Source organism: Mobula birostris, chromosome 17, assembly GCF_030028105.1.
Source record: "Mobula birostris isolate sMobBir1 chromosome 17, sMobBir1.hap1, whole genome shotgun sequence".
NCBI lineage: Eukaryota > Metazoa > Chordata > Chondrichthyes > Myliobatiformes > Myliobatidae > Mobula > Mobula birostris.
Genome location: NC_092386.1, coordinates 22,597,549 through 22,623,278, shown reverse-complemented (window position 1 = coordinate 22,623,278; position 25,730 = coordinate 22,597,549). Strand labels below are relative to the sequence as shown.

At 38.8% G+C, this 25,730-nt stretch overlaps 1 protein-coding gene across 1 annotated transcript in view; it reads right to left on the bottom strand.

Annotated features, from left to right (window-relative positions):
• Positions 1-25,730, bottom strand: part of fer (fer (fps/fes related) tyrosine kinase) — a 120,720-nt gene that overhangs the window by 5,883 nt on the left and 89,107 nt on the right. Inside the window, exons 11-18 of the mRNA XM_072281363.1 lie at positions 23,700-23,903; positions 21,303-21,425; positions 16,542-16,598; positions 11,959-12,074; positions 9,144-9,238; positions 6,454-6,577; positions 3,033-3,187; positions 1,504-1,626 (exon numbers count right to left, since the gene is read on the bottom strand). Coding sequence (XP_072137464.1) covers positions 1,504-1,626; positions 3,033-3,187; positions 6,454-6,577; positions 9,144-9,238; positions 11,959-12,074; positions 16,542-16,598; positions 21,303-21,425; positions 23,700-23,903 — 997 coding nt within the window. The remainder of the gene's footprint in view (positions 1-1,503; positions 1,627-3,032; positions 3,188-6,453; positions 6,578-9,143; positions 9,239-11,958; positions 12,075-16,541; positions 16,599-21,302; positions 21,426-23,699; positions 23,904-25,730) is intronic.

Genomic DNA, 25,730 nt, shown 5'->3' with positions numbered 1-25,730 from the left:
CTTAGCAGAGGAAGAGTTCTCAACAGGGTGTCTGAGCTGAAAGGTGAATTACAGGAGCACTTTAAAGAAAATAATAGGCCAGATTTTGATGAGTGCTTTGAAGATGAAGGAGTGTTACAGAAACAAGCCTACTTAGCTGACATCTTTCATCATATGAACCAGCTGAACAAGTTTCTGCAAGGTCCTGGAGAAAACGTTTTAACTTCAAGTGACAAGATTCTTAGATTTAAAAGGAAAATGAATTTTTGGAAAAATCATATTGCAAAAGGAAATTCTGAAAAGTTTACACTGCTGCTTGGGCTTGAGAGTGAGGAAGGATATCAGAAAGTCTTCAGTCTTACAGAAAACCACCTGGAAGAACTTCAAACAAAATTGAATAGTATTTTTCCTCCCTTTCAACACAAATTCATGACTGGGTGAGGAATACTTCCTCTGAATCTTCTGCATAGCCTGAGAACTTGACCTTGAGAGAAGAGGAAGAACTTTGTGAGCTACACTCTGATCATGTACTCAAGAAGAGATTTACTGACCTGTCCCTGGACAAGTTCTGGATTTCTGTGAAAGAAGAGTATCCTGCCATTCATGAGAAAGTAATGAATACTTTGCAGCAGTTTTCAACTTCTTCCATGTGTGTGCAAGCTTTTTCTTGTAGAACAAGCATCAACAGCAAGGGCAGAAAGAGTCTCATTTCAGTTAAAAGTGAAATCTGTGTGCGCTCATCTCAAGTTCGACCCAGAATTGAGAAATTTATTATGTTTACCTTATAAGTTTTTAAAATTTATGAAAAGGAAAGAGATTAATTTTAAGAAAGCTAAAAATTCATTCTCTACTCAAAACAGCATTGACAATTATTTTTGTATTATTATATCTACAACTTATTGATCATACTAACATACGAGCTGTAGATGTAATTTTTTGCAGGGGCTCCCTGAGACCTGAAAATGATTTCAAGGGTTTCTCCAGGGCAAAAGGGTTGAGAAAGGCTGGTTTAGAGTAAAAATTTCATGGAATTTGCTTGGATACAATCTTTTATAACTCCCATATTAATGAGAACACAATGGAATAGCAGACATTACACTTGCCTTTAGCTTCATGTAATTGTATTTGATTCTGACCTTGGATCATGAAGGGGCAGAGTTTGGATGTTCTCTTCCAGACCATGGGTTTCCTTCGACACCCCAAAGATGTGCTGGTACGTTAACTGGCTATTTTAATTGACCTTTATTGTAGGTTAATGGCAAAAATAACATTGGGTATATGTGAGAGAGAATAATAGGTATAAGGAAAAAAAAGAGGAATGAGTCTGATGGGATTGATTCCCTGGGAATTGACATGGCCTCAACTGGTGAATTGTTATTTTAAGTATAAGGAAGACATAAGACTTTGGAAAGACTTACACACAGTCAATATTCCAAGAAGCAAGGCAAAGTTAATATATAGCTTGCCAGACACGTAGGCCTGTTCCCCATTAATAAACCCTTGATTTGTTGTTCATAACTTTACCTTTTTCAACCTGTTCTCGTGCCTGTTGATTGGTCATTCCAGGATAAGGACACACGCCTAAACTAAATGTTTCCCATAGAAGTATCCCAAAGCTCCAGACATCACTCTCTGAACTGTATCGTCCTGCAACAGAACAACATGTCAAATGTCTCTTCATCTATTTTATACATTGGAAATATGTTTGTAGTATTTTAACATAAACATTAATAGAAAATGAATCTCAGGATTGTATATGGTGACATAAATGTACTTTGAACTTTGAAAAGAAGTAGATAAACCTGAGCTTATTGTGCAGCTCTAGCAAAGCCCGCATTTGCTTTTTTTTGCAGAGAAGGGATGGGAGTGTGGCACGATTTATCTCTTTTCTCAAAGATGCTCTATCCCTTCATGCTGATTATACTTCTCCCCCTAGTAATTTGTACAGGTAGCTCTTCTTTACCTAATTGTAGACATCAGTGTTGACATGTCCATTACCTGTTATTGACTTTAACCAAGCATGGCTGCTAATGGAGAACAGGAATCCTGGGTGTTATTTTCTGCCCTTAGCTTCAGGTGCTGAGGTTAGCTGTGTACCTCTTATTGAGCTAACTCAGATGATGATAAAAGTATAGATTATATCAATGTCTCTGCTGAGTTAACTTATCTCAATGAAGAACCAAGACTACAGACACGTTAGTCTGTGATTCAGTTCCACTCTGAAAAACAGACCTACCAACTAGCCATTGTAGATTTATTTGGAATCTCTTTCTTGAAGCTGAACTAATTAATAGAAGTGAAAAACTTGTTGCAAATACAGAGGGGATATTTACAGCTACCTAGAGTAAAATGAGTAAAACAAAGATTACATGCTGCATGATGTAGCCTACTAATTTGAATCTCAACTGTAAAAGTTTCTTGTAAATACAAAAAGGAACTTGGAGGAACTCAGTAGGTCAGGCAATATCTATGGAGGAAAATGGGCAACTGAAGTTTTGGGTCAAAACTTTTCATTAGGACTAGCAACATAATTACAAGGACCATAAATCTTTGAAAGAATTTAGGAAGGAGATGGGGTCCTGTCCCTTTAACAAGACAAACAGTACAAAAACAGGGAGGCTACCTAAACATATATTTAAAAGAAAAGTTAGGTCAATAACACATCCAGTTCTGGTCTAGATTTTCTGGAAGGGCTCCACCCATAAGGACTGAAATCTGCAAAGTTAGACTGGTGTAACCAGGTTGGTCCAAGGAGGCTGAAAGGATATTTGAAAAATGCTAAAAGCTAATGGTAGATTTTGATTTAGCAAACAGGTGCTATGAATTACTGTCTGAAACTGCCTCAAAGGCAGTAAGAAAATTATCACAGCCTTCAAAGGATTTGGAGAGGCCCTTGGGGGTAAATCAATTTGCAGGATGGAGAAAGAACTTGGGAAAAGGAAGATATGATTAAACAGCAAGAAGGCCATGCAGACTCCATGAGTTGAGTAGTTTCTTTCACTGCTCACATTCACATGTAAACATTTCCAAACACACCACATAAAAACCTTTACCATAATTTAAAGCCTCGGGGGCTGTCCATTTGATTGGAATCTGTTTCAAACCAGATGATGAGTAAATTCCATCATCTTCCTGTCTTGACATGCCAAAATCACTGATTTTTAGTATATTGCCATCAGCAACAAGACAGTTTCTGGCAGCAAGGTCTCTGTTAAAGATAAAAAGGACAAATAACTCTGATAGATCTGATAATCTTATTTAAAATGATAGATAAAATGTTTAACTTGTAGAAATGGTCTAATTCCTGTGTTAACTGGTCAGTGTACAGTATGTAGTCCCCTCACCTTTTTATCTGATTCAAATGCAAACTTCATTAAAAGTCCCAGTCTATGGCACTTACCAACACAAGGTGCACATCAGATATAGTAATTGTTCCTAGGTAGATTTGTTTCCATGGAACTATTCAATTATTTAGATTTCCTCCTTCCACCTGTGTAAAATTCACCTTTCTTTTTCCTCACTCTAATAATGATAATACTTGATCTTCCTCTTGCCTGCTTCCATGCTCCATAAGTGACACTACATGCATTAGATGTTCACATCCAACTCACCATAATCTCTCTCAATCATTCCATTGTCATTACTGGATAATCAAATTATTTGTCTATGGTCATTTTAGCAAAGTCTTTTCCTGGATACTGACAATCTCTCTGATATGTATTTGGAATTGAATTCACTTGGTTCTGAGATGAGCTTTGGAATCACACATTCACACTGTCATTAAGAAAAACTGCTTCCACCTCTACAACATTAAGTAACTCCACTCCTGCCACAGCTCACCTGCTGTTGGAATCTTACCCAAATTCTTCTTTAGTTTAGGAATAATTAGTCAAACACAACTTAGCCAGCTTCCATGTCTTACACTTCATAAACCTGAAGTCATTCCTAAACTCTGTTGCCCATATTCTAATTCACATCAGGTCCCGTTGACTTATTGAGCCATGATGGCAGATATACGCCTATTATTCATTAAGCAACATCTCAATTTTAAATTTTAATCCTTTTTTAAATCCTCCTATGACCAAACATAATTTCTCTACCCTTGAATTCTTTTCACCCCCCCCCCCAAGATTTTCCTTAAACAGCTTAAATATCTCCTGTGGCCAAATTGTAGTCAAATTTTGCTTGATAATACTTCCTTGCAAAACCTCGCCAATACTTGGCTTTGTAATAATTTGTGAAATACTGCTCTCACGGAGCTACAATGCATTGGTGAATAATGCCTAATCCTAAGTGGCACTAATGTAAAACTACAACGAATACATTTTTTCTGGGGTTAATTGACCTTATGAAGAATGAACATGGCACGGAAGGAATAATTAAGGGGAAGAGATGACATCAACTAATTGCCACGGCATGATTGTTTTGTGTTATAAAAAAAAAGGAAGGTTGGGGGTAAACCTGGGCAATTTGCAAAGAAACAGTATGCAGGTATGATAAGTCAGTAAAATCAAGGGGACCAATTACCTCATTTGATTAGTCGAATGAGCTGACCACAGAATCATGAAGTTAGAGTTAATTACATAGAAATTAAGGTTATGGTTTAAGAATTATAAACAGCACAGGCCAATTTAAATTACAGAAATGGCAACCTGTATAGTTCATTATAGTTTATGACATTTTTATCATAAAAATCCTACATAATTCATTTTAGTTTCTTGTAATATGCTACATTTTTTTGTATTATTTTATGAGTTGTGTTACTTAGTTTCAATAAAAATTAAAAGAAAACAGCTGTGCTGCTCTGTAGGTGGTGACTTGTTTTAGCTCACTTGGATGGGTTCAAGCTGAGGAAAGACAACTGGAATGAGGAAAGACAACTGGAATGAGAAAAGGCCACTGATAACTCAAAAAGTTATGAAAGAGGAATCAATTCTTAATATATAGTACATAATTCATCAGTTTCATGCTGTGTGTTTTAAATAGTTTCATTTCTTCAGCAAATCTCTATGGATTACCAGAATAGTTACTGATGCTAAATTTATTGCAGCTGGTGACCTCCTTAAAAGACACAAATAGATAGTACCATGAGGATATGTCAGATTTAAACATTTCTGGATAAATTACAGGAAATGGTAATTTACATGAAGGTCAACCAGCCTGTGGCTGCTGAATGAACTAGAATCTTCCACCATAAGAAAACTTAAAATTATTTCTAAAGCTGAAATTCATTTAAAATATTTTAAATATTGACTAGTAGATTAAGATATAATCCACTGAATATTCTTAACACCATAAAGATGCATCAAGAGAAAGAAATTTAGCGTTCTGCACTAGAAAGAACAGGAAAGACTAATTTTCGTAACTTTTTAAAAACATTTATAGATACTGAAAAGCTGGGGATCCCAGTAAAGATCAAGTTCCACAGAGTAGACTCACCTTTAGTCAGAATTGCAAATTCAATTTATCCTAACCTTGGAATAATGCAGTTGAATGTTAGAATATGATAAAAGATTTAAGATTGTATACAATAAAACAGAAAATAGAAATTAAGAATTATAATTGAGTAATGCTAACAGTTGCTCTAAAACCCTGTACTGCAATCAATTCAAGCAAGAGCCACACTGAAAATGAGATCTGGAAACAGACAAAGAAAGTGACTGCTTAGGTCAATAGTGCTGGCAATTGTAGAGCATGGGAATCAAGATAAGCATGAGTTTTTCTCTTCTTCGTCTGCTGAAATGACTTTTCTTTTTAATCCACATGGAGCTAACTTTATGGACAAAATGGTCTATCATTAAATTGATACCAAATAAGCATGTAATATCGGATTGTAGGCTGGATTATCCATTGCTGCAATATAGTAACTTGATTTTAAAACAACTCGCCAATAATTAACTCTCAACATTTTAACATCAAATTTATTATTTTTGACTTGTGACCTGCTTATTCACCGATGGAATTCAGAAGGTTGGATACATTGTTGTTATGTTGCTGAAGCAAGATTGCAAGGTATTTCCAAAGTACAGCATCCTGAAGGCTAACAATTCACTAAAGTTTAAAGTTGGCATAACATTTTTGCTACTTTTTTCCCCAATATATTTGCATATTTGGAACTGCCTATACATTTCATTTGTCTTTACTTGATGCATAGTCCATGAACAAAACCCTAAAAGTCAAGGAAAACAATGTGTAGAAAAAAAAAATTCAAATGAGAAAGTGCTTTACATACATTATCCCTTTCATTTGATACCTTCTCACATCTACAGACAAGTCAAGTTAGCTCCTTATTGGCATGCAGCCTGGTTAACACAAAAAAATGATTTGAAGTTCACATAGTTTTAAATCACTGGAGAGGACCCACTTTACAGATAATGTAATTTTAAAAAATGAGAGGCATTGATCGTTGATGTGAAAAGCAACATTTGATGATATTGCTAAACTATTTGTGAAAAATTATAGCCTTTTCCTCACCTGTGAATGCAGTTTTTCCCTTCAAGGTAAGCCATGCCAGCAGCTGCATCCAAAGACATCTTCACAAGTTGTTTCATTTTCAGATCATCTTTCTTTTTCCTTAAAAAAGTAAGGAAATCACCTCCTGAACAGAAAATAAGATGCAATTGAGTAGTAATATTCAGTTAATTTGTGTTTTTAGAAAGGAAAATGCAAGTTTTGATCTGAAATCACAAATAAAGCTGTGATCCAAAAGAGCAAATCTTAAAATACTAGATCACTCAAACTGGTTATCCATTCATTTTATCAAGGAAATATATACCATTCTGTTCTCCAAAGCATCTTTAATTTTCTAATTATTTGCTCTGTATCAGCCTTCTTGATCATATATTGACAGAAGCAGCAAGTTTCTGTCTGGTAAGTCATATTTGGTAAAGTTATTACATAATTATAACAGCAGGTTGTACTCCATGCCTAGGATTATCTTCCACTGAAGTCACTGGAATGGAATTTGGCAGCAGAATACAACTGCTGTCTCTACTGTGCAGCAAGTTTAGAGGTCATCATCATAGCTTGTTACACCAGACAGCCAGCCACTCTAGTGTTGCTTGGTTGATGTTGAGCAGGTCAGAGTCAGCTAAATCAGGTGAGAGTGGGCAGTTGCGCAGAACGTGTACGCCACACGCACAGGATTCACTGGTCTTTAAACCCCACTTCACCATATTGTCTCCCATCCTACAAACTCCTGCTCTCGCTCTGTTGAGAGTGCACCACTTCCGTCTGTCAAGCAGTGCCCCGTATGGCAACATTTCTGTGGGGTCTTGCGCTGTATTGTTTGGTGGGGTTCTGGCTTCTGTTTGTTGCCAGAGGTCAATCCTGTATGTTTGGGGAGATGTTCCGTGCGGTAGTTCCTCCACTGTAGCAAAGCTTGCTTTTTTTTTTAAAAAATTAAGTGCAATTGTGAACAATAGCCAGATCAGAAATGCTGATCAAGTAATTCCCAAAGGCAACTCTGATAAGCCAATCAGATGGTTCACTGCTGCTCAGCGATAGAACACAAAACAGGCACAAGGGTCGCTAGCCCCTGTACCCCAGAAACACACCTGAGTGGTCCCACAGAGGTATGTGCTATGCATGACCTGATCTGAAAGCATCATGTTGACTCATAACAGGTCATGTTCACGGTGGAACAGCTTAGTCAAGGATGGGGTGATCAGCACAGATGGACAAATTATACCTCCACTACCCCATGAAATCAAGCTTTTCCTTGATTTTAGGAGGTTGGAAACTGGCACATGATGGTGTAGTGGGTGCCGTGGATCTGAGTTCTGTCTGCCTTTTTCAATTTTTGTTGTAGTGTGTCTTCGGATCTCTGGGGGAGCAATGCCTGCAAGTCTGTAAATGATGTTAGTGGGTGTGGGGTGCAGTGTGTCCGTGATTATTCGGCAGGCTTCGTTAAGAAACGGGTCTATTTTCTTCGCTTGGGCTAAACTGCCCCACACAGGTGCACAGTATTCTGCAGGTGCATAGCAGAGTACTAGGGCAGTTGATCTAAGTATGTGAGCATTAGCTCCCCATTTCGTGCCTGCTAATTGTTTCAAGAGAGAATTGCAAGAGCCAACTTTCTCTCAGAGTTTTTGGATGTGGGTGGCAAATAAGAGCGTCCTATCCAGAGTCATGCCCAGGTAAATTGGAGTCAGATGGTGTTCGAGCTCCTTTCCACACAAGAAGATCTTGAGTTTCTGAGCTGCTTCTCGATTCCTCAGGTGGAATGCACATACTTAAGTTTTTGATGGATTTGGGTTCAGAGGCCATTTCTCATAATACTGCTTCATTGCTTCGAGGACTGCCTGTTTAGTGCTACAAGTGTAGAAATGTCCTTTTTTGTACTAACAAGATGGCATTTTTGTCTGTTACAAAATGGAACCTGTATTGTACCAGAGTGCTTTGCTAATAGTGTTCGTGTAACATTACGCCAATGGAACTTGAGTCCTTGACAAACTGCAGACCCAGCAGATTCGATTACTTTTAGAATGCCAAGTAGACTGATTAAACAGATATACAGAATGTCCTTGAACTGAAACTGTACTTGGGTATACAGGAGTAACTATGCTGTCTGTTTTTTCGAAGCTATCACCAGCTCTTGTGCGGTGCTTGTCTTCCCTTGCAGCAAGTAAAATAAACAAGCTTATGATTGATCCACTCTGAGTTAATTGTTGTTTGTTATAAGATGTAGCAAAAAGGTGCTGGACAGAAGCTAGGCATGAATTTCAAGGCAATGAGACTTTCAAGAGTATCTCCCTGTGTAATAAAAGATTAGCACAAGTCTTTACTGAACAATGGGAAATAATGAGGTGGTCATTATTAAATTGAACAAAAAATCAAGTTGCTAAATCTACAATTAAAGAAGGTGAGAAATATGTGTAAATCGTTTAAAAGAACAACAACTCAGGATAGTGGATATTCTGATAAACTAAAAGGCAAAACCTCCTTAATATTTTAAATATATTTTTGTACAGTGGACAGATGGAAAGATACCTAATCATTGTATTTTACACATACAGGAATGTTTATAGAAGGCCAACAGTTCAACAAACAAGCACAGCACTTTGTAGACATTACATTAAAAAATTCTAAATGGAAGGGAAGCATTTCAATAAATTGCTGTAAGGACATCTATTTAACACATTAGCCATGTAAATGGATCTTACCTTGTATAAGCTCCATAACAATGTAAATGGGCTGCCTCTGGGTACAGACACCAATCAATTTGACAATGTTTGGATGATCATACTGCTTGAGTATCCTGTTTAAAATTGAGATATTTATGCACAGAGAACTTGTAAAAGTCAGCTTTGCAATTATTAGTATTCAATGCAAATTTTACAAATAACATAAGTTCTATCCAATAAGAAAAAGAAATAACATCCCAAATGAAGTTTAGACCAAAAACAGATAGTCATTTTTTACAATCTGACATTTTAGCAATACCAGGTATTAAAAACATAGAAACACAGAAAACCCACAGCACAATACAGGCCCTTCGGCCCACAAAGCTGTGCCAAACATGTCCCTACCTTAGAAATTACTAGGGTTACCCATAGCCCTCTATTTTTCTAAGCTCCATGTACCTATCCAAAAGTCTCTTAAAAGACCCTATCATACCTGCCTCCACCACCATTGCTGGCAGCCCATTCCACACACTCACCACTCGCGGCATAAAAACTTACCCCTGACATCTCATCTGAACCTACTCCCAAGCACCTTAAACCTGTGCCCTCTTGTGGCAGCCAGTTCAGCCCTGGGAAAAAGCCTCTGACTATCCACACGATCAATGCCTCTCATCATCTTATACATCTCTATCAGGTCACCTCAGGATGCCTCTCATCCTCTGTCGCTCCAAGGAGAAAAGGCCAAGTTCACCCAACCTGTTTTCATAAGGCATGCTCCCCAATCCAGGCAACATCCTTGTAAACCTCCTCTGCATCTTCTCTATGGTTTCCACATCCTTCCTGTAGTGAGGCGGCCAGAACTGAGCACAGTACTCCAAGTGGGGTCTGACCAGGGTCCTAAATAGCTGCAACATTACCTCTCGGCTCCTAAACTCAATCCCACGATTGATGAAGGCCAATATACCGTATGCCTTCTTAACCACAGAGTCAACCTGCACAGCTGCTTTGAGCATCCTATGGACTCGAACCCCAAGATCCCTCTGATCCTCCACTCTGCCAAGAGTCTAACCATTAATACTATATTCTGCCATCATATTTGACTTACCAAAATGAACCACTTCACACTTATCTGGGTTGAACTCCATCTGCCACTTCTCAGCCCAGTTTTGCATCCTATCAATGTCCCGCTGTAACCTCTGACAGCCCTCCACACTATCCACAACACCCTCAACCTTTGTGTCGTCAGCAAACTTACTAACCCATCCCTCCACTTCCTCATCCAGATCATTTATAAAGATCACGAAGACTAAGGGTCCCAGAACAGATCCAAGGCACAACACTGGTGACCGACCTCCATGCAGAATATGACCCGTCTACAACCACTCTTTGCCTTCTGTGGGCAAGCCAGTTCTAGATCCACAAAGCAATGTCTCCTTGGATCCCATAACTCCTTACTTTCTCAATAAGCCTTGCATGGGGTACCTTATCATGGGGTACCTTATCAAATGCCTTGCTGAAATCCATATACACTACATCTACTGCTCTTCCTTCATCAATGTGTTTGGCCACATCCTCAAAAAATTCAATCAGGCTCGTAAGGCACAACCTGCCCTTAACAAAGCCACGCTGACTATTCCTAATCATATTACACTTCTCCAAATGTTCGTAAATCCTACCTCTCAGGATCTTCTCCATCAACTTACCAACCACTGAAGTAAGACTCAGTTTCACACATCTGTAGTTGACATAGAACAGTACAGTACAAGCAATGCACCCTATGGCCCATGATGTCAATTTAAACAAATCCTATCTGCCTGCACATGATCTATATTCCTCTATTCCCAGCCTGTTGAAGTGCTGTCTAAAGATCTCTTAAATGTTCCTATCACATCTGCTTCCACCTCATCCCCAGCAGTCACCTTCCTAATGCTGTTTAAAAAAAGCTTGACTTGTAAATCTCCTTTTGCCTTCCTCCATTACCTTAAAGCTACGTCCTTCAATATTTGATAGTTTCACCCTGGGAAAAAGATACTGATCATCTATCAAATCTATGCCTCTCATAATTCTATAAACTTCTATCATGTTGTCCCTCAGCCTCCAATGTTCCAGAGGAAACAATCCAAGTTTGTCCAGCCTACTCTCTAGTTCAGCCAGCATCCTGGTGAACCCTTTCTGCACCGTCTCCAAAACCAGCACATCCTTCTAGTAATGTGGTGACCAGAACTACATACAATACTCCAAATGTGGCCGTACCAAAGTTTTATATAGTTGCCCCTCATCTTTGATTTCCATTGCAGGCTACCTTTCAAATTAATATGAGTTCACATAAAGTGAACAGAGCTGGAAGACAGTTATGCATATTCAGAGAATGTAATCTGCACATTGTCTGACTTCTAACACAAGAGATCACTATAGATTTGTATCCCAATCATAGAAAATTAACAATAACTGGAGAAAAAACAGTTATACTTATCAAAGGCAGATTTCAAATTTGTAATCTGATCCATCACAATCAACAGATATATCACTCTGTTTTAAACAAAACCAAATCTAATAAAACAGTAATTTTATTTCATAGACATAGGAAGACACATGGAAATACACGAATATTTATCTTCGCTGCAATTCATGCTTTGGAAGTAGAACGTAATGAGAGTAAAGGAAGGCAAGAACCATTTCCTTTTCTCTTGTATACAATCACAGACTTTTACATAGAAATTTACATTACCTTTTCTCACCAGTTCATTAAATAGTTCATTCAGATTTATTTGTCAGCATAAATGGAATGAAAAAAAAAACAAATTTCAAAGTAAATGCGATATACTTTTCTGTGTCTCTCAGTATTAACATTTACCTTGCTTCTGATAAAAATTTTATTTTCAGCTCTTGTGGCAAGTCTTCTTTGCATGTTTTTACAGCTACTTGAGTTTTATCTTTTAATGTTCCCTTGAAAACTTCTCCAAAGTTTCCCTGAAATATGTAACATCAGATTTAATTATAATCATACTAAATTAAATCAAGTCATCACAACAAGGCATGCACAGTTTCTTTCTGATTTTCCCTTTCCTTGTTTAATAGATTTGTAAATTTTTCTGCATGCTCATTATCCACATTTAAAATTTTCAGAGGAAATTTTATTTGCAGATAAAGTATCTTCATTGAAGTTATCTACAGTATTTAGACAATAGACAACAGACAATAGGTGCAGGAGTAGGCCATTTGGCCCTTCGAGCCAGCACCACCATTCACTGTGATCATGGCTGATCATCCACTATCAGTATCCAGTTCTTGCCTTATCCCCATAACCTTTGATTCCACTATCTTTAAGAGGTCTATCCATCCCTTTTTTAAAAGCATCCAGAGACTTGGCCTCCACAGCCTTCTGGGGCAGAGCATTCCATATATCCACCACTCTCTGGGTGAAAAAGTTTTTCCTCAACTCCGTTCTAAATGGCCTACCCCTAATTCTTAAACTGTGGCCTCTGGTTCTGGACCCACCCATCAGCGGGAACATGCTTCCTGCCTGCAGCGTGTCCAATCCCTTAATAATCTTATATGTTTCAATAAGGTCCCCTCTCAGCCTTCTAAATTCCAGAGTATACAAGCCCAGTCGTTCCAATCTTTCGACATATGACAGTCCCGCCTTCCCAGGAAGTAACCTTGTGAACCTACGCTGCACCCCCTCAATAGCAAGAATGTCCTTCCTCAAATTTGGAGACCGAAACTGCACACATTACTCCAGGTGTGGTCTCACCAGGGCCCTGTACAGCTGCAGAAGGACCTCTTTGCTCTTATACTCAATTCCCCTTGTTATGAAGGCCAGCATGCCATTAACTTTTCTCACTGCCTGCTGTACTTGCACTCTTGCTTTCAGTGACTGATGTACAAGAACACCTAGATCTCGTTGCGCTTCCCCTTTTCCTAACTTGACTCCATTTAGATAATAATCTGCCTTCCCGTTCTTACCACCAAAGTGGATAACCTCACATTTATCCACATTAAACTGCATCTGCCATGCATCTGCCCACTCACCCAGCCTGTCCAAGTCACCTTGCATTCTCATAACATCCTCCTCACACTTCACACTGCCTCCCAGCTTTGTGTCATCAGCAAATTTGCTAATGTTACTTTTAATTCCCTCATCTAGATCATTAATATATATTGTAAACAGCTGCAGTCCCAGCACTAAACCCTGCGGTACCCCACTGGTCACCGCCTGCCATTCCGAAAGGGACCTGTTAATCGCTACTCTCTGTTTTCTGTCAGCCAGCCAGCCAACTTTCAATCCATGTCAGTACCCCGCCCCCAATACCATGTGCCCTAATTTTGCCAATAATCTCCTATGTGGGACTTTATCAAAGGCTTTCTGAAAGTCCAGGTACACTACATCCACTGGCTGTCCCTTGTCCATTTTCATAGTTACATCCTCAAAAAATTCCAGAAGATTAGTCAAGCACGATTTCCCCTTCGTAAATCCATGCTGACTCGGACCGATCCTGTTACTGCTATCCAGATGTGTCGTAATTTCATCTTTTATAATTGACTCCAGCATCTTTCCCACCACCGACGTCAGGCTAACCAGTCTATAATTCCCTGTTTTCTCCCTTCCTCCCTTCTTGAAGAGAGGGACATTAGCCACCCTCCAATCCACAGGAACTGATCCTGAATCTATAGAACATTGGAAAATGATTACCAATGCGTCCACGATTTCTAAAGCCACCTCCTTAAGTACCCTGGGATGCAGACCATCAGGTCCCGGGGACTTATCAGCCTTCAGACCCAACAGCCTATCCCACACCATTTCCTGCCTAATATAAATTTCCTTCAGTTCATCCATTACCCTAGGTCTTTTGGCCACTATTACATCTGGGAGATTGTTTGTGTCTTCCCTAGTGAAGACAGATCTAAAGTACCTGTTCAACTCCTCTGCCATTTCCTTGTTCCCCATAATAAATTCACCTGCTTCTGTCTTCAAGGGCCCAATTTTGGTCTTAACTATTTTATTTTCTTTTCACATACCTAAAGAAGCTTTTACTATCCTCCTTTATATTCTTGGCTAGTTTACCTTCGTACCTCATTTTTTTCTCTGCGTATTGCCTTTTTATTTACCTTCTGTTGCTCTTTAAAAGTTTCCCAATCCTCCGGCTTCCCACTCATCTTTGCTATGTTATACTTCTTCTCTTTTATTTTTATGCTGTCCATTACTTCCCTTGTCAGCCACGGCCTCCCCTTACTCCCCTTAGGATCTTTCTTTCTCTTTGGAACGGACTGATCCTGCACCTTCCGCATTATTCCCAGAAACACTTGCCATTGCTGTTCCACTGTCATCCCTGCTAGGGTATTGTTCCATTGAACTTTGGCCAGCTCCTCCCTCACAGCACCCACAGTTCCCTTTGTTCAACTGTAATACTGACACTTACGAGTTTCACTTCTCCCTCTCAAATTGTAGATTAAAACTTATCATATTATGGTCACTACCTCCTAATGGCTCTTTTACCTAGAGGTCCCTGATCAAATCCGGTTCATTGCACAACACTAAATCTAGAATTGCGTTCTCTCTGGTAGGCTCCAGTACAAGCTGTTCTAAGAATCTCGGAGGGACTCCACAAACTCCCTTTCTTGGGGTCCAGTACCAACCTGGTTGCTCCAGTCTACCTGCATGTTGAAGTCCCCCATAACAACTGTAGCATAACCTTTGCGACATGCCAATTTTAACTCTTGATTCAACTTACACCCTACATCCAGACTACTGTTTGGGGCCTGTAGATAACTCCCATTAGGGTCTCTCTACCCCTAGAATTTCTCAGTTCTATCCATACTGACTCTACGTTTCCTGATTCTATGTCCTCCCTCGCAGGGGACTGAATATCATTCCTCACCAACAGAGCCACCCCACCCCCTCTGCCCACCTGTCTGTCCTTTCGACAGGACGTATATCCTTGAATATTCATTTCCCAGGCCCTGTCCACTTGAAGCCATGTCTCTGTTATTCCCACAACATCATACTTACCAATTTTCAACTGTGCCTCAAGCACATCCACTTTATTTCTTATACTCCGTGCATTCATATACAATACTTTTAATTCATTACTCCCCTGACCTCCCATATCAGTTCCTATATCACTTGGCCATACTGTACGAACCCTTCTTGAGCTTTCTGCTCTGTTGATTCTGCTGTCATTCTTAAATTTTCTTATTCTCACTTTCCCTTTATCTCCATCCTTATGTTTCCAGTTTGTTCCCCCCCACAACTTAACAACTTAGCTTAAACACACCCGTGTTGCAGAGGCAAACCTGGCTGCCAGAATGCTGGTGCCCCACTTATTAAGGTGCAACCCATCCCTTTTGTACAATTCATCCTTACCCCGAAACATACCCCAGTGGTCTTAGAATGTAAATCCTTGATTCCTACACCAGTTCCTCAGCCACACATTCAGACTCATTATCTCCCTGTTCTTGATATTACAGAAATATTCTTGATATTTCTCTTGATATTACAGGTGAAACAAACTGTCTGAGATTTTAAAAAAACAGAATCTTGAATATGTCTTCCAAATGTGAATTTCTTGAATATTTTTGGATCACTCTGAAGTATTTTTAAACACTATACAATTTAAGGGCACAGCAAGTACAGCATTCCATGTATTTTTAATATTCTTTGCAATGTAAACATAAATAGTAGGACAGTTCCAGGTTTGGCTTAAGTCTGCTTACAGGAATAAACATTAAAACAAGATCTGAAATGTTGAAACAGGTTGCCTCAGCATTTCTATTATCTGATTTCCAGTATTTTCCATTTATCTGCACTGTGGAGATTCTTTACTAGTTAAAGCTTTTAACCATGTTTTCTTAAACGAAAATTTCAAAAAAAATTTTAAATTATATGTACTCTAAATATATTATTACTTTATAAAATACTCTGTATATGGAAGCCAGCATCTAGATTTACTATTTCTTGCATTGGCCATTGCTGACTTAGGTCCTTATAGGGATTTAGGTCTTAGGGATTTATGTTAGTTTCTATAATTTTGGCACTTAGGTGAAGTCATTCCAGCATTTGCTCACATGAGGAACAGCAGCAGGGACTGAGGACTGGAATCAAATTGCCTGATTACTCATTGAGCTCAATTCCAAACTTGCTTCTTTGATTTGAGAACTGAGCTCAACTAGCCAGAAGAATGAATTAAGAACCCAAGAGATTCTGCAAATGCTGGAAAACCAGAGCAACACACACAAGATGCATCAAATGAGTTAATTAAGAATTTAAAAAACAACCTTTATTAATCAAAATAAGACAAAAATGTTGATCAACTGAACACATTTATACTGTTCAGTTGAAGTAATAAATACCAGTAACATCTGTAAATACAACAAATGAACATATGGAATTGTACATTTTAGTAAGATCAATCAGTGAAAGTTATCTTTTCCACTTACTTTGCCAAGCAATTCTCCAAGAGTGACATCATCATGACTGAGAACCCACTTCTTGTCCTGTGCCAAAGCAAAAAAGCATGTTTTAATAAGCCACATGTTTTACTTTAGGCAAATTGAATGTTATGTACAAAAAGTAGCAAAGATATCAATGAATAATTCAAATGTTATGAGACAGTGATTCTAAAATTTTGGATGCAACATGATTTAAATCAAGCTGCATATTTCAGAAAAATTGGCATATGGTGGCACAATTACGCAAAATATTTTATTTAATTGCTAATAATATAAACAGCAGGCAATTCTAATCAACAAAATGCAATTCTAATGATCAACCATGATGCAACAACAACATAGAAATAAATGGATAATCACTCTAGGGATACAGTGCTTGATTAAACTCATCTTCTACAAAGCTCATTCTTAATGTATACAAAGGAATGGAGTATATTAGAAATTCCCACATTATTTATGCACAGGCATTTTGGAATTTTATTTCTTCAAGTGATCAGATTACCATTTTTACCATAAATATCATGGACACATTATGTAGATAAAGGCTCGTATTCATCATTTTCATTACAATGCTGTTCTTAGTCATAAACTATTGACCTTTGAAACACAGAGATAGCTTGAAACAGCCAATATCAGGGCATTCAGTTAGAACTTGGTAGCAGTATTCTGCAAAGTTCAAATGTTTTCGCTAGATTTACTGCGAACATTTAATCTGGATATAGATTTAGATCAATCAGTGGCTAAACTTCCGCATTACATTAAAACAGGAAGTGTAGTAAACAATGAGTGTCACAAAAGAAGCTGCAAAGAAAATGTGATAAATTGATGGAAAGGACAAAAAAGTAAAAGACATGACTAAGGTAGTCACACAAGGAAGTACTGAGGCCTGGGTCTTGAAGCATTATTGATTAGTTTTGAGGGCATCTTAGCATTGAATGCCGAACTGTTGTTAATGAAGAGCACCCTGATGTATGCATCTTTGCTGTCCAGGAGATCCAAGATTAAGCCTGTTATTGACCTTTTGAGACAGTAGGCAAATTGGAGTGGATCCAAGCTGTTTCTCGGGCAGGAGTTTATATTTTTCATCACCAACCTCTCAAGGCACTTCATCACAGTGTATTCAAGTGCTACTGGACGATAGTCATTGAGGCAGGTGTATGGGGGATCTTAACTGGAACTTAACATTTAAAATGTGGGATCTGTTTTTGGTCCATTGCCATTAAATGAAGCAGTTTATAGATCCATCTAAGTTTATAACAAGACCATAAAACATAGGAGCAGAAGTTGGCCATTCGGTCCATCGAATCTGCTCCGCCATTCAATCATGGGCTGATCCAATTCTTCCAGTCATCCCCACTCCCCTGCTTTCTCCCCATACCCTTTGATGCCCTAGCTAATCAAGAACCTAAGACTGAAGGTCAAGAACAAAGACCATTAAGACTGTAATGTTGGTGCTAATCAAACTAAACGTTCTCAAAATCCATGTAGAAATTTTGACCTTTTAGCAACTGCTCCATTTCATTACTGATCACAGCTCTTCAAGTAAACATCTAAGCACTGACTAAATTTGGTGAGAGCTTCTGTCACCGCCTCCCTTTCTGACAGTGAATTCTAAGCCCTTATCACTGTCTGGTCAAGAGAATCTTCATTTTCCTTCAAATTCTTCTACCAGTGAAAATAAAATTATGCCTCCTGGTTTTTGACCTCATTTAATTCATTTACATAATTAAATTCAGGTACTCTGTTCACCCATTTTTGTGCCTCGTAGGTACTGGCACATAATGAATAAAAATTGAAGTAGTTTAAGTGGTTACATTACTCTGTGGAATTTTTTATTTTTTTTATATAAGAATCTGGAAATAATGATGTGCTGGTTTTAAATTAAAATATATATGCACAAAAATTTAAAATTCACTCCAAATGCAGGAGCCACTGGGTCAAAAAAAAAAGAAATGCTCAGGAGCTGAGCTTATCCTAATGTCAATGAGAAACCCTTGAAATGTTGATCATGGTAGTCCACAACAAGAGGGATTATTGGCCAAGATGATGGTGGGTATTGCCAGAATTCACTAGTATAAATTGCCAGTATGTTCTAGAATTGAGGGCCAGAACTGCTGACTGATTCCAGCTGATAAATCATCACCAATCTCCATCACTGGATTGTGTATGAGGTCTGGCAATGGAACAGGACCTTAACATTTAAACCGTGGGATCTCCTTTTGGAGCCTGGACCAAGTTAGTCCTGGTTTAGAATCCTGACGTCCAATCATTTGAATAGGGATTTTATAGTTGCAATAAAGAAAAGAGCAAAGTTCATCATTTGAGTTTACAATAATGTGAATTATCCTTAAGTATTTTTGATATTTATAAAATATGAAACAATTTAACAGTTTAAAAATCAATTGCTTATTTGATTCTTACTATTTTCGAAAGGCCTTTGAACCTCAGGGAAATTTAAAAGCATTAAAAAAATGAGAGCTTTAAAATCACAAACACGAGAAAGTCTGCAGATACTGGAAATCCAAAACAAAACATACAAAATGCTGGAGGAACACAGCAGGTCAGGTAGCACCTATGGAAAAGAATAATCATTTGACGTTTCAGCCAAGACCCTTCTTTAGGACTGGGAAGGAAGGGGGTCAAGATGCCTGAATAAAAAAGGTGGGAGGTGGGAAAAGAGGATAGCTAGAAGGTGATAGGTGTAGCCAGGTGGGTGGGACAGGTCAAGGAGGAGGGGACCCAGGGGAAGCGATAGGCAAGTGAGAAGAAGTGAAAGGTCAGAGTGGGGAATGGGGGGGGGGGGCGGGCGGGAGGATTGTTCAACGGAATGAGAAATTGATATTATTGCCATCAGGTTGGAGGGTACCCAGATGGAATACAAGGTGTTGCTCCTCCACCCAGAGGGTGGCCTCATCTTGGCACAAGAGGAGGCCATGGATCGACATGTTGAACAGGAATGGGAATTAAAATGTTTGGCTACTAGGAAATCCCACTTGCGGCAGATGGTGCTCGACGAAGCGGTCCCCCAATTTTCAAAGGGTCTCACCAATGTAGAGGTAGCCGCATCAGGAGCACTGGACACAATAGATAACCCCAGCAGATTCGCAGGTGAAGTGTTGCCTCACCTGGAAGGACCTTAGCAGAGTTGAGGGAGATGGGCAGGTGTAGTACTTGGGTTACTTGCAGAGATAAGTGCTGGGAGGGAGATTAGTTGAGAGGAACAAATGGACAAGAGAATTGTGTTGGGAGTTCCGCAGCAAGTGGAAAGTGGGGAGGGGGGTGCGTAAAGACATGAAAGACATGTTTAGTGGTGGGATCCCACTGGAGATGGCAGAACTTGCAGAGGATAATGTGCTGGATGCGGAGGCTGAAGGGGTGGAAGGAAAGAGGGACTCTAATATTATTTCAGTGGTGGGAAGGTGAGGTGAGCGCAGATATATAGGAAATGGAAGAGATACGTGTGAGGGTAACATCAATGTAGTGGGGGGGGGGAATTAGAGCTTTGATAAACATGACACTAGAGAGTTTCAAAGGTTTTTTTCGGTAGTTTCAAGGGGAGGGCATGTTGGCTTACTTTTGTGACCAGATTATGAGAGGCCTGTTATTATGCTGGGTTTCCCCGCAGGATTCCAGCAGGACATTGCCCAGCAAGTGCAGATCAATTTGACTTGTGGACAGCAAGTATGTGCAATGAGCCCCACCAAGTAAATCTAAGCAATTATCTTGCTGCAGAGACTCTAATAAACAAGTGTACCTTTGGTAGTTGGAGTGTTGTTGAGATTTACCCGAATGCTGATACAAAAGCAGGACTGGTGAGGTGTCAGAGATACTTGGCTGGACTGTGCTGGAGCTGCTAGCTTCAAATGCGTTTAACAGGAAAAACAAATTACAATGAAGCAGAAAATATACCTTAAGTAAAACGTTTTTTTTACTTAGGGTAGAACAGGAAGCTATAGGGACAGGTGATGCTTGTGATTGATGCCCATGACAGAACTGGCTTTGTCTGCACAGGGTTACAAACTCAGCCAAATCCAACATGGGCAGAAGAACATCAAGAACATCTTCAAAAGGCAATGCCTCAAGAAGGCAGCATCCATCATGAAGGTCCCTCACCATCCAACGCATGCCCTCTCCTCATTGCTATCATCAATGGGGTAGGTACAGGAGCCCAAAGACGCACACTCAAATGCTTTAGGAACAGCTTTTATCCCTCTGCTGTGAGGTTTCTGAAAGGTTCCTGAACCCATGAACACTACATTCCTATTTTGCTCTTTTTGCATGATTTATTTACTTTACTATTGTTGTAACTTGCTGTATTTTTTAATGTACTGCACTGTACTGTTGCCTCGAAATAACAAATTCCATGACATGTCAGTGATAATAAACCCGATTCTGATTCAGATCCTTACTGGAGATTATCCATTTCACAGCGATCCTATTATCTGCCAGCCTAATATTCTATTTACTATTTTAGACTATTAGTACAAAACTCATCAGATAATTCGGATTTAATATTTCAATCATGAAAGAGTTAAGTGCAGAAGCTCTAGATTTACTGGTTTTATTATTTGTATTACATAGTGTGAAAGACTTGAATAAAGTAACCATTTTAGCAGCAGGCTTCAGAAGGGAAAGCTACAAAATACTGACTGAATTACTCAATGCTTGCTTAATAGTGCTGCTCAGATCAACTAATTTCAACTAGTGTTAAAGTGAAATACTCTAATCTAGTTGCCTGAGTACACTTACTTTAACAACAGGATTTAAGAGGACCACTCCTGATTTTTTTGTGATTACTTGCTTTGTGCTGTAGTGGTATTCTACAAGCTGAGGTATCGTGGGAAATCCAGTTCCTTCAAATCGATATTGATTCTGCGTTAAGAGATTAGAAAAAGTACATAGAATTATAGATGGACTTAAGAAAATATTTTGCAAGCCAAGTAGCAACAGCCTAACAATCTATAGTATTACAAGTAATAAATAAACCTGTGGATCCTAGATATCTGAAATAAAAACAGAGGACACTCAGCCATCATATGGCCATAAAGCACAGAAGCAGAATTAGGCCATTCAGCCATTGAGTCTGCTCCACCAGCTGATTGATTATGGCTGATTTTTTTTTCCCCTCTTCAGTACAATCTCCTGCCTTCTCCCTGTAACCATTGATGCCCTTTTTAAATCAAGAAACTATCAGACTTTGCTTTAAATATAGCCAATGACTTGGCCTCCACAGCTGTCTGTGACAATGAATTCTACAGATTCACCACCCTTTGCCTAAAGAAATCTCTCCTCATCTATTTTCTAAAGGGACATCTTTATATTCTGAGACTGAGCCCTCTGATTCTAAACTGTCCCACGACTGAAAACACCTTTCCATGTCCACTCTATATTCAGACCTTTTATTATTCGGTAGGTTTCAATGAGATCCCCCCCTTCACTCTTCTAAACTCCATGAGTGCAGGCCCAGAGCTTTCGAACACTTTCATTCCTGGGATCATTGTCGTAAACCTCCTCTGGACCCTCTCCAAATCATCACATCCTTTCTTAAATATGGGGCCCAAGTTCCCTTTCATCTTTGGAAAGAGAAACAGAGTTAATGAAGGACCTAATGAAGTCCTCAAACCTGAAATGTTAACTTTGTTTCTCCTTCCATACATGTTGCCTGACCTTCTGAATGTTTGCTGCATTTTCTTTTTGATGTACTTTAGGAATGATAATTAGCACAGAGATAACAAGCATATGAAACAAAAGAAAGCTAGTGGCAGATGGCTTCTTGTTTATAACTGAACACCCTGCAGCAAGCCCCAGGTTGAGGGACAGGGTGATGGGAGTTGGAGAAGCAGCACTGGAAAGACACAGAACTTCTGGAAACTTTCTGCAGTCCCTTGAGCAGTTATTTCCTTTTTAAAGACCGGCATGCCAAATAAGATGACAGGCCTACTTTAAGAACAGATTCAGCAGGATAAATTGAGGTATACGCATATTTTAGAAGGAGAATCAAAATAAATTGCACTTCTGCAGAAAAGCAGGGAAAGCTTAACACACTGATAAACTAGAACATAAATAGGGCTCTGTACAGGCTGAACTGCTTCCACTTGTGTTGCAAAATTCTGCACTTATAATATTTGTGGAGCATATATGTTTACATGGGACAAACACTGGAAAGAAATCCACCAGGAGTAAGCAAGGAACTGAAGAGATGCTCGGGAAATTTCATATGTTTAGAGAAATAACAAGGCAAATCAAATAAATTACTTTAGTTAACTGGAAACTAGAGACTGTTATTTCAAAATAACCCTCTCACAATGAAAGAGAATATCAAGAGGCTTTATGTAAAGCGGCGTTGGAGCTGGTGGTATTGGAGTGGGATGGGCGTGCACGTTCAATCTTCAACATGCCAATAATTAATTTACACACAGAAAGCAAGCTAACTGTTTACTTCAAGTCACAATTCCTAAGTGTAAGAAAACATTAGATAAGTGATCCTGACCCCACCCCCCACTGTATAATTCTGAAGCATGGACTACTGATGGAGAGGCACCTCAAAGCATTAGAGAAGTATTGCCAACACTGACACTGCAAAATCCTTCAAATCCACTTGCAGGTTATATAAATCAACATCAGAATTCTGTTCCAAGTCAACCAGCCCAGAATCAAGACTGTAATCATATTTCAGTCTGATTGGTACATCACGACACTACAATCATGACACAGCCTATCTTGAAATCAATTATTAGACAGACAGTGGAACTGATTAAAGGAGATTTTCAAAGCTTCCCCGAGAAAATGTAACACCTTCATAGGCTCAAGGGATCTCTTACCTCTCTCTGCTCAAAATGAATATTTGTGAGGGCACTTCATTAGAAGTACTTAAAAGTCCAGTGAATTCAGTGGTAAGAGAGCTTCAGCTCCCAAATAAACCAACCCCTCATTGTCAAACATCTCTAAAGCCAGAATCTGCAGAGTCCACATTCGCCTCCTCAGCTCTTTCAAATGCTCAGAACTAAACTGGAAGAGAATAATCCTTGATCCCTCAGGAGTGATGTTGCAGCACAGCAGGATGAAATGTTCATGTTTTCAACTTAAACTTGCACAAAAATTTATCAGTGGATGAATAAAGCTTTCTTTTCCCCCATAACTACTTACATCGGTATACTGGATGATAAAGTGTCTGCGCTGCCCATCTGAGTAAACAGAAAGGACATATTCACCAGGTTTGCCATGACTTTCTCGGACTAGAAAGTCCCCTTGCTGTTTCAGCAGCTCCTGGGCTTCTATCCGAGGAATCGCTCCATGATACCAGTCCTGTTCAGATAAAGGTTTCTCGCTGGAAGGCATCACATCAAAGAACTAAAAGAAATAAAATGTTCCTAATTTTGAAAAATGTCCAAGCAATCTATAATACATTAAAACAATTATATTTGAAATTCCACATGTAAAAAAATGAGGCAGTTAATAGGAACATTGAGTATTCTAAATAGTAATAATAGCTTAGAAAGTATTAAATTTTGATGGAATGCTGTAGCATTTCCAAGATATTTTATAATGAGAAGTTTAACACACGAAACTATCATCATGTCAATAATTAACATTAATTATGGTAGAAAAGATTCCTTTGCAAGACCTGCTAAGTAATAATGAATTCCTGCAGAACCTTTAAGATTTCAGTACATGTACATTAATACAAAAGCCATATCACTGTACAATACTGGTGACTAATGATAGGACAGCTACCACTATGACAGAAAATGTTATGCTATGTTTAGTTAAAATACAAAACTACAGACCAGCAGAAACAAGGTGTTCCCCTGGTCTATGTAGACTAAATGACCAAAAGCTGAATTCTGTGATCTCTCTTTAATAAACACAATTGTCCAAACAAAAGTTAAGTTATATGAAATTAAAAATTGTTTTTTTGGTTTAGCCTGCTGCCATCTTGTATACGTATAAGAAAGAGCGAGAGATCAAGAAAGAAATAGAAAGCAAACACTGATAATAACTATTTCAAATTACAAAGGAATTGGATCACACACTTACATTATATTGATTCATTCCTGTAATTATTTCTCTCTCTCTCTCTATATATATATATATATATATATATAATGTCAATCACACTCGATTCCTTAATATTAAAATATTTGTTTTTAAGAAAATTGATTATGGAGAAAAATAACAAATCAATGATATTTTAATACATTGCCAAATTTTCCCCATTATGAACATACGAATAAATTTTTTTTAAATTACCACATTCAGAAATTAAGTATCATAGATAGGCACAAAATCAAAAACAAAACAGCCCTTCAGCTCAACACGTCAATGCTAAGCACCATATACTCATGTATACAAAAACAATTTGCTGCAGCTTGCAGTAGATGCACAGGAATGCAAGAAGTTGGGGAGAGTAGCAGAGTCTGCCCAGTGCATCACAGGTACATCCCTCCCCACCATCATTACTACCTATATGAGCTGCTGCCTCAATAAGGCTCCATCTGTCTTTAATGATCCCCACCATCTGGGCCATACCATCTTCTTGCACCTACCACTGGACAAGGGATACAGAGCCTAAAATCCTACACCACCAGGTTCAAGAACAGCTACTTCCCTTCAACCATCAGCTCCTGAACTGATCTGCACAACCCCAATCACTATCTCAGTGTAGCAACATTATGACCACTTTGCACTACAATTGACTTTCTTTTTGTTCTAATTGTGCTCTTTCTTGTAAAAGTTGTGAAAAACTTATGTTTACTTTTGTGTGAGTGGCTATCTGATGCTATGTGCCTGTGACACTGCTACAAGTAAATTTTCATTACCACTGTGTAAATATGTACTTGTGCACATGACAAACTTGACTTTGAGCTTTCAATGTCCTGGCAATTCAAGTTCACGTGCACATACTTTTAAAATACTGTGAGAGTACCAGTCTCCCCCACCTTTGCAGGCATTAAATTCTAGATTGTAACCACATTTTGTGTGAAAAATTTTGCTTAAACTGGTCTTGTGACGCTCTGTTAAGGGGAAAAGTTGAGTGATGGTTGGTTTAAGGAGCTTACATATTCTCCCCGGGACTAAGTGGGTTTCCACTGGTTTCCAGTCACATTCTAAATGCATTATCGTTTAGCAGGCTAATGGGTGTAATGTGGGCTTGTTGAGCAGGAAGGGTCTGTTACC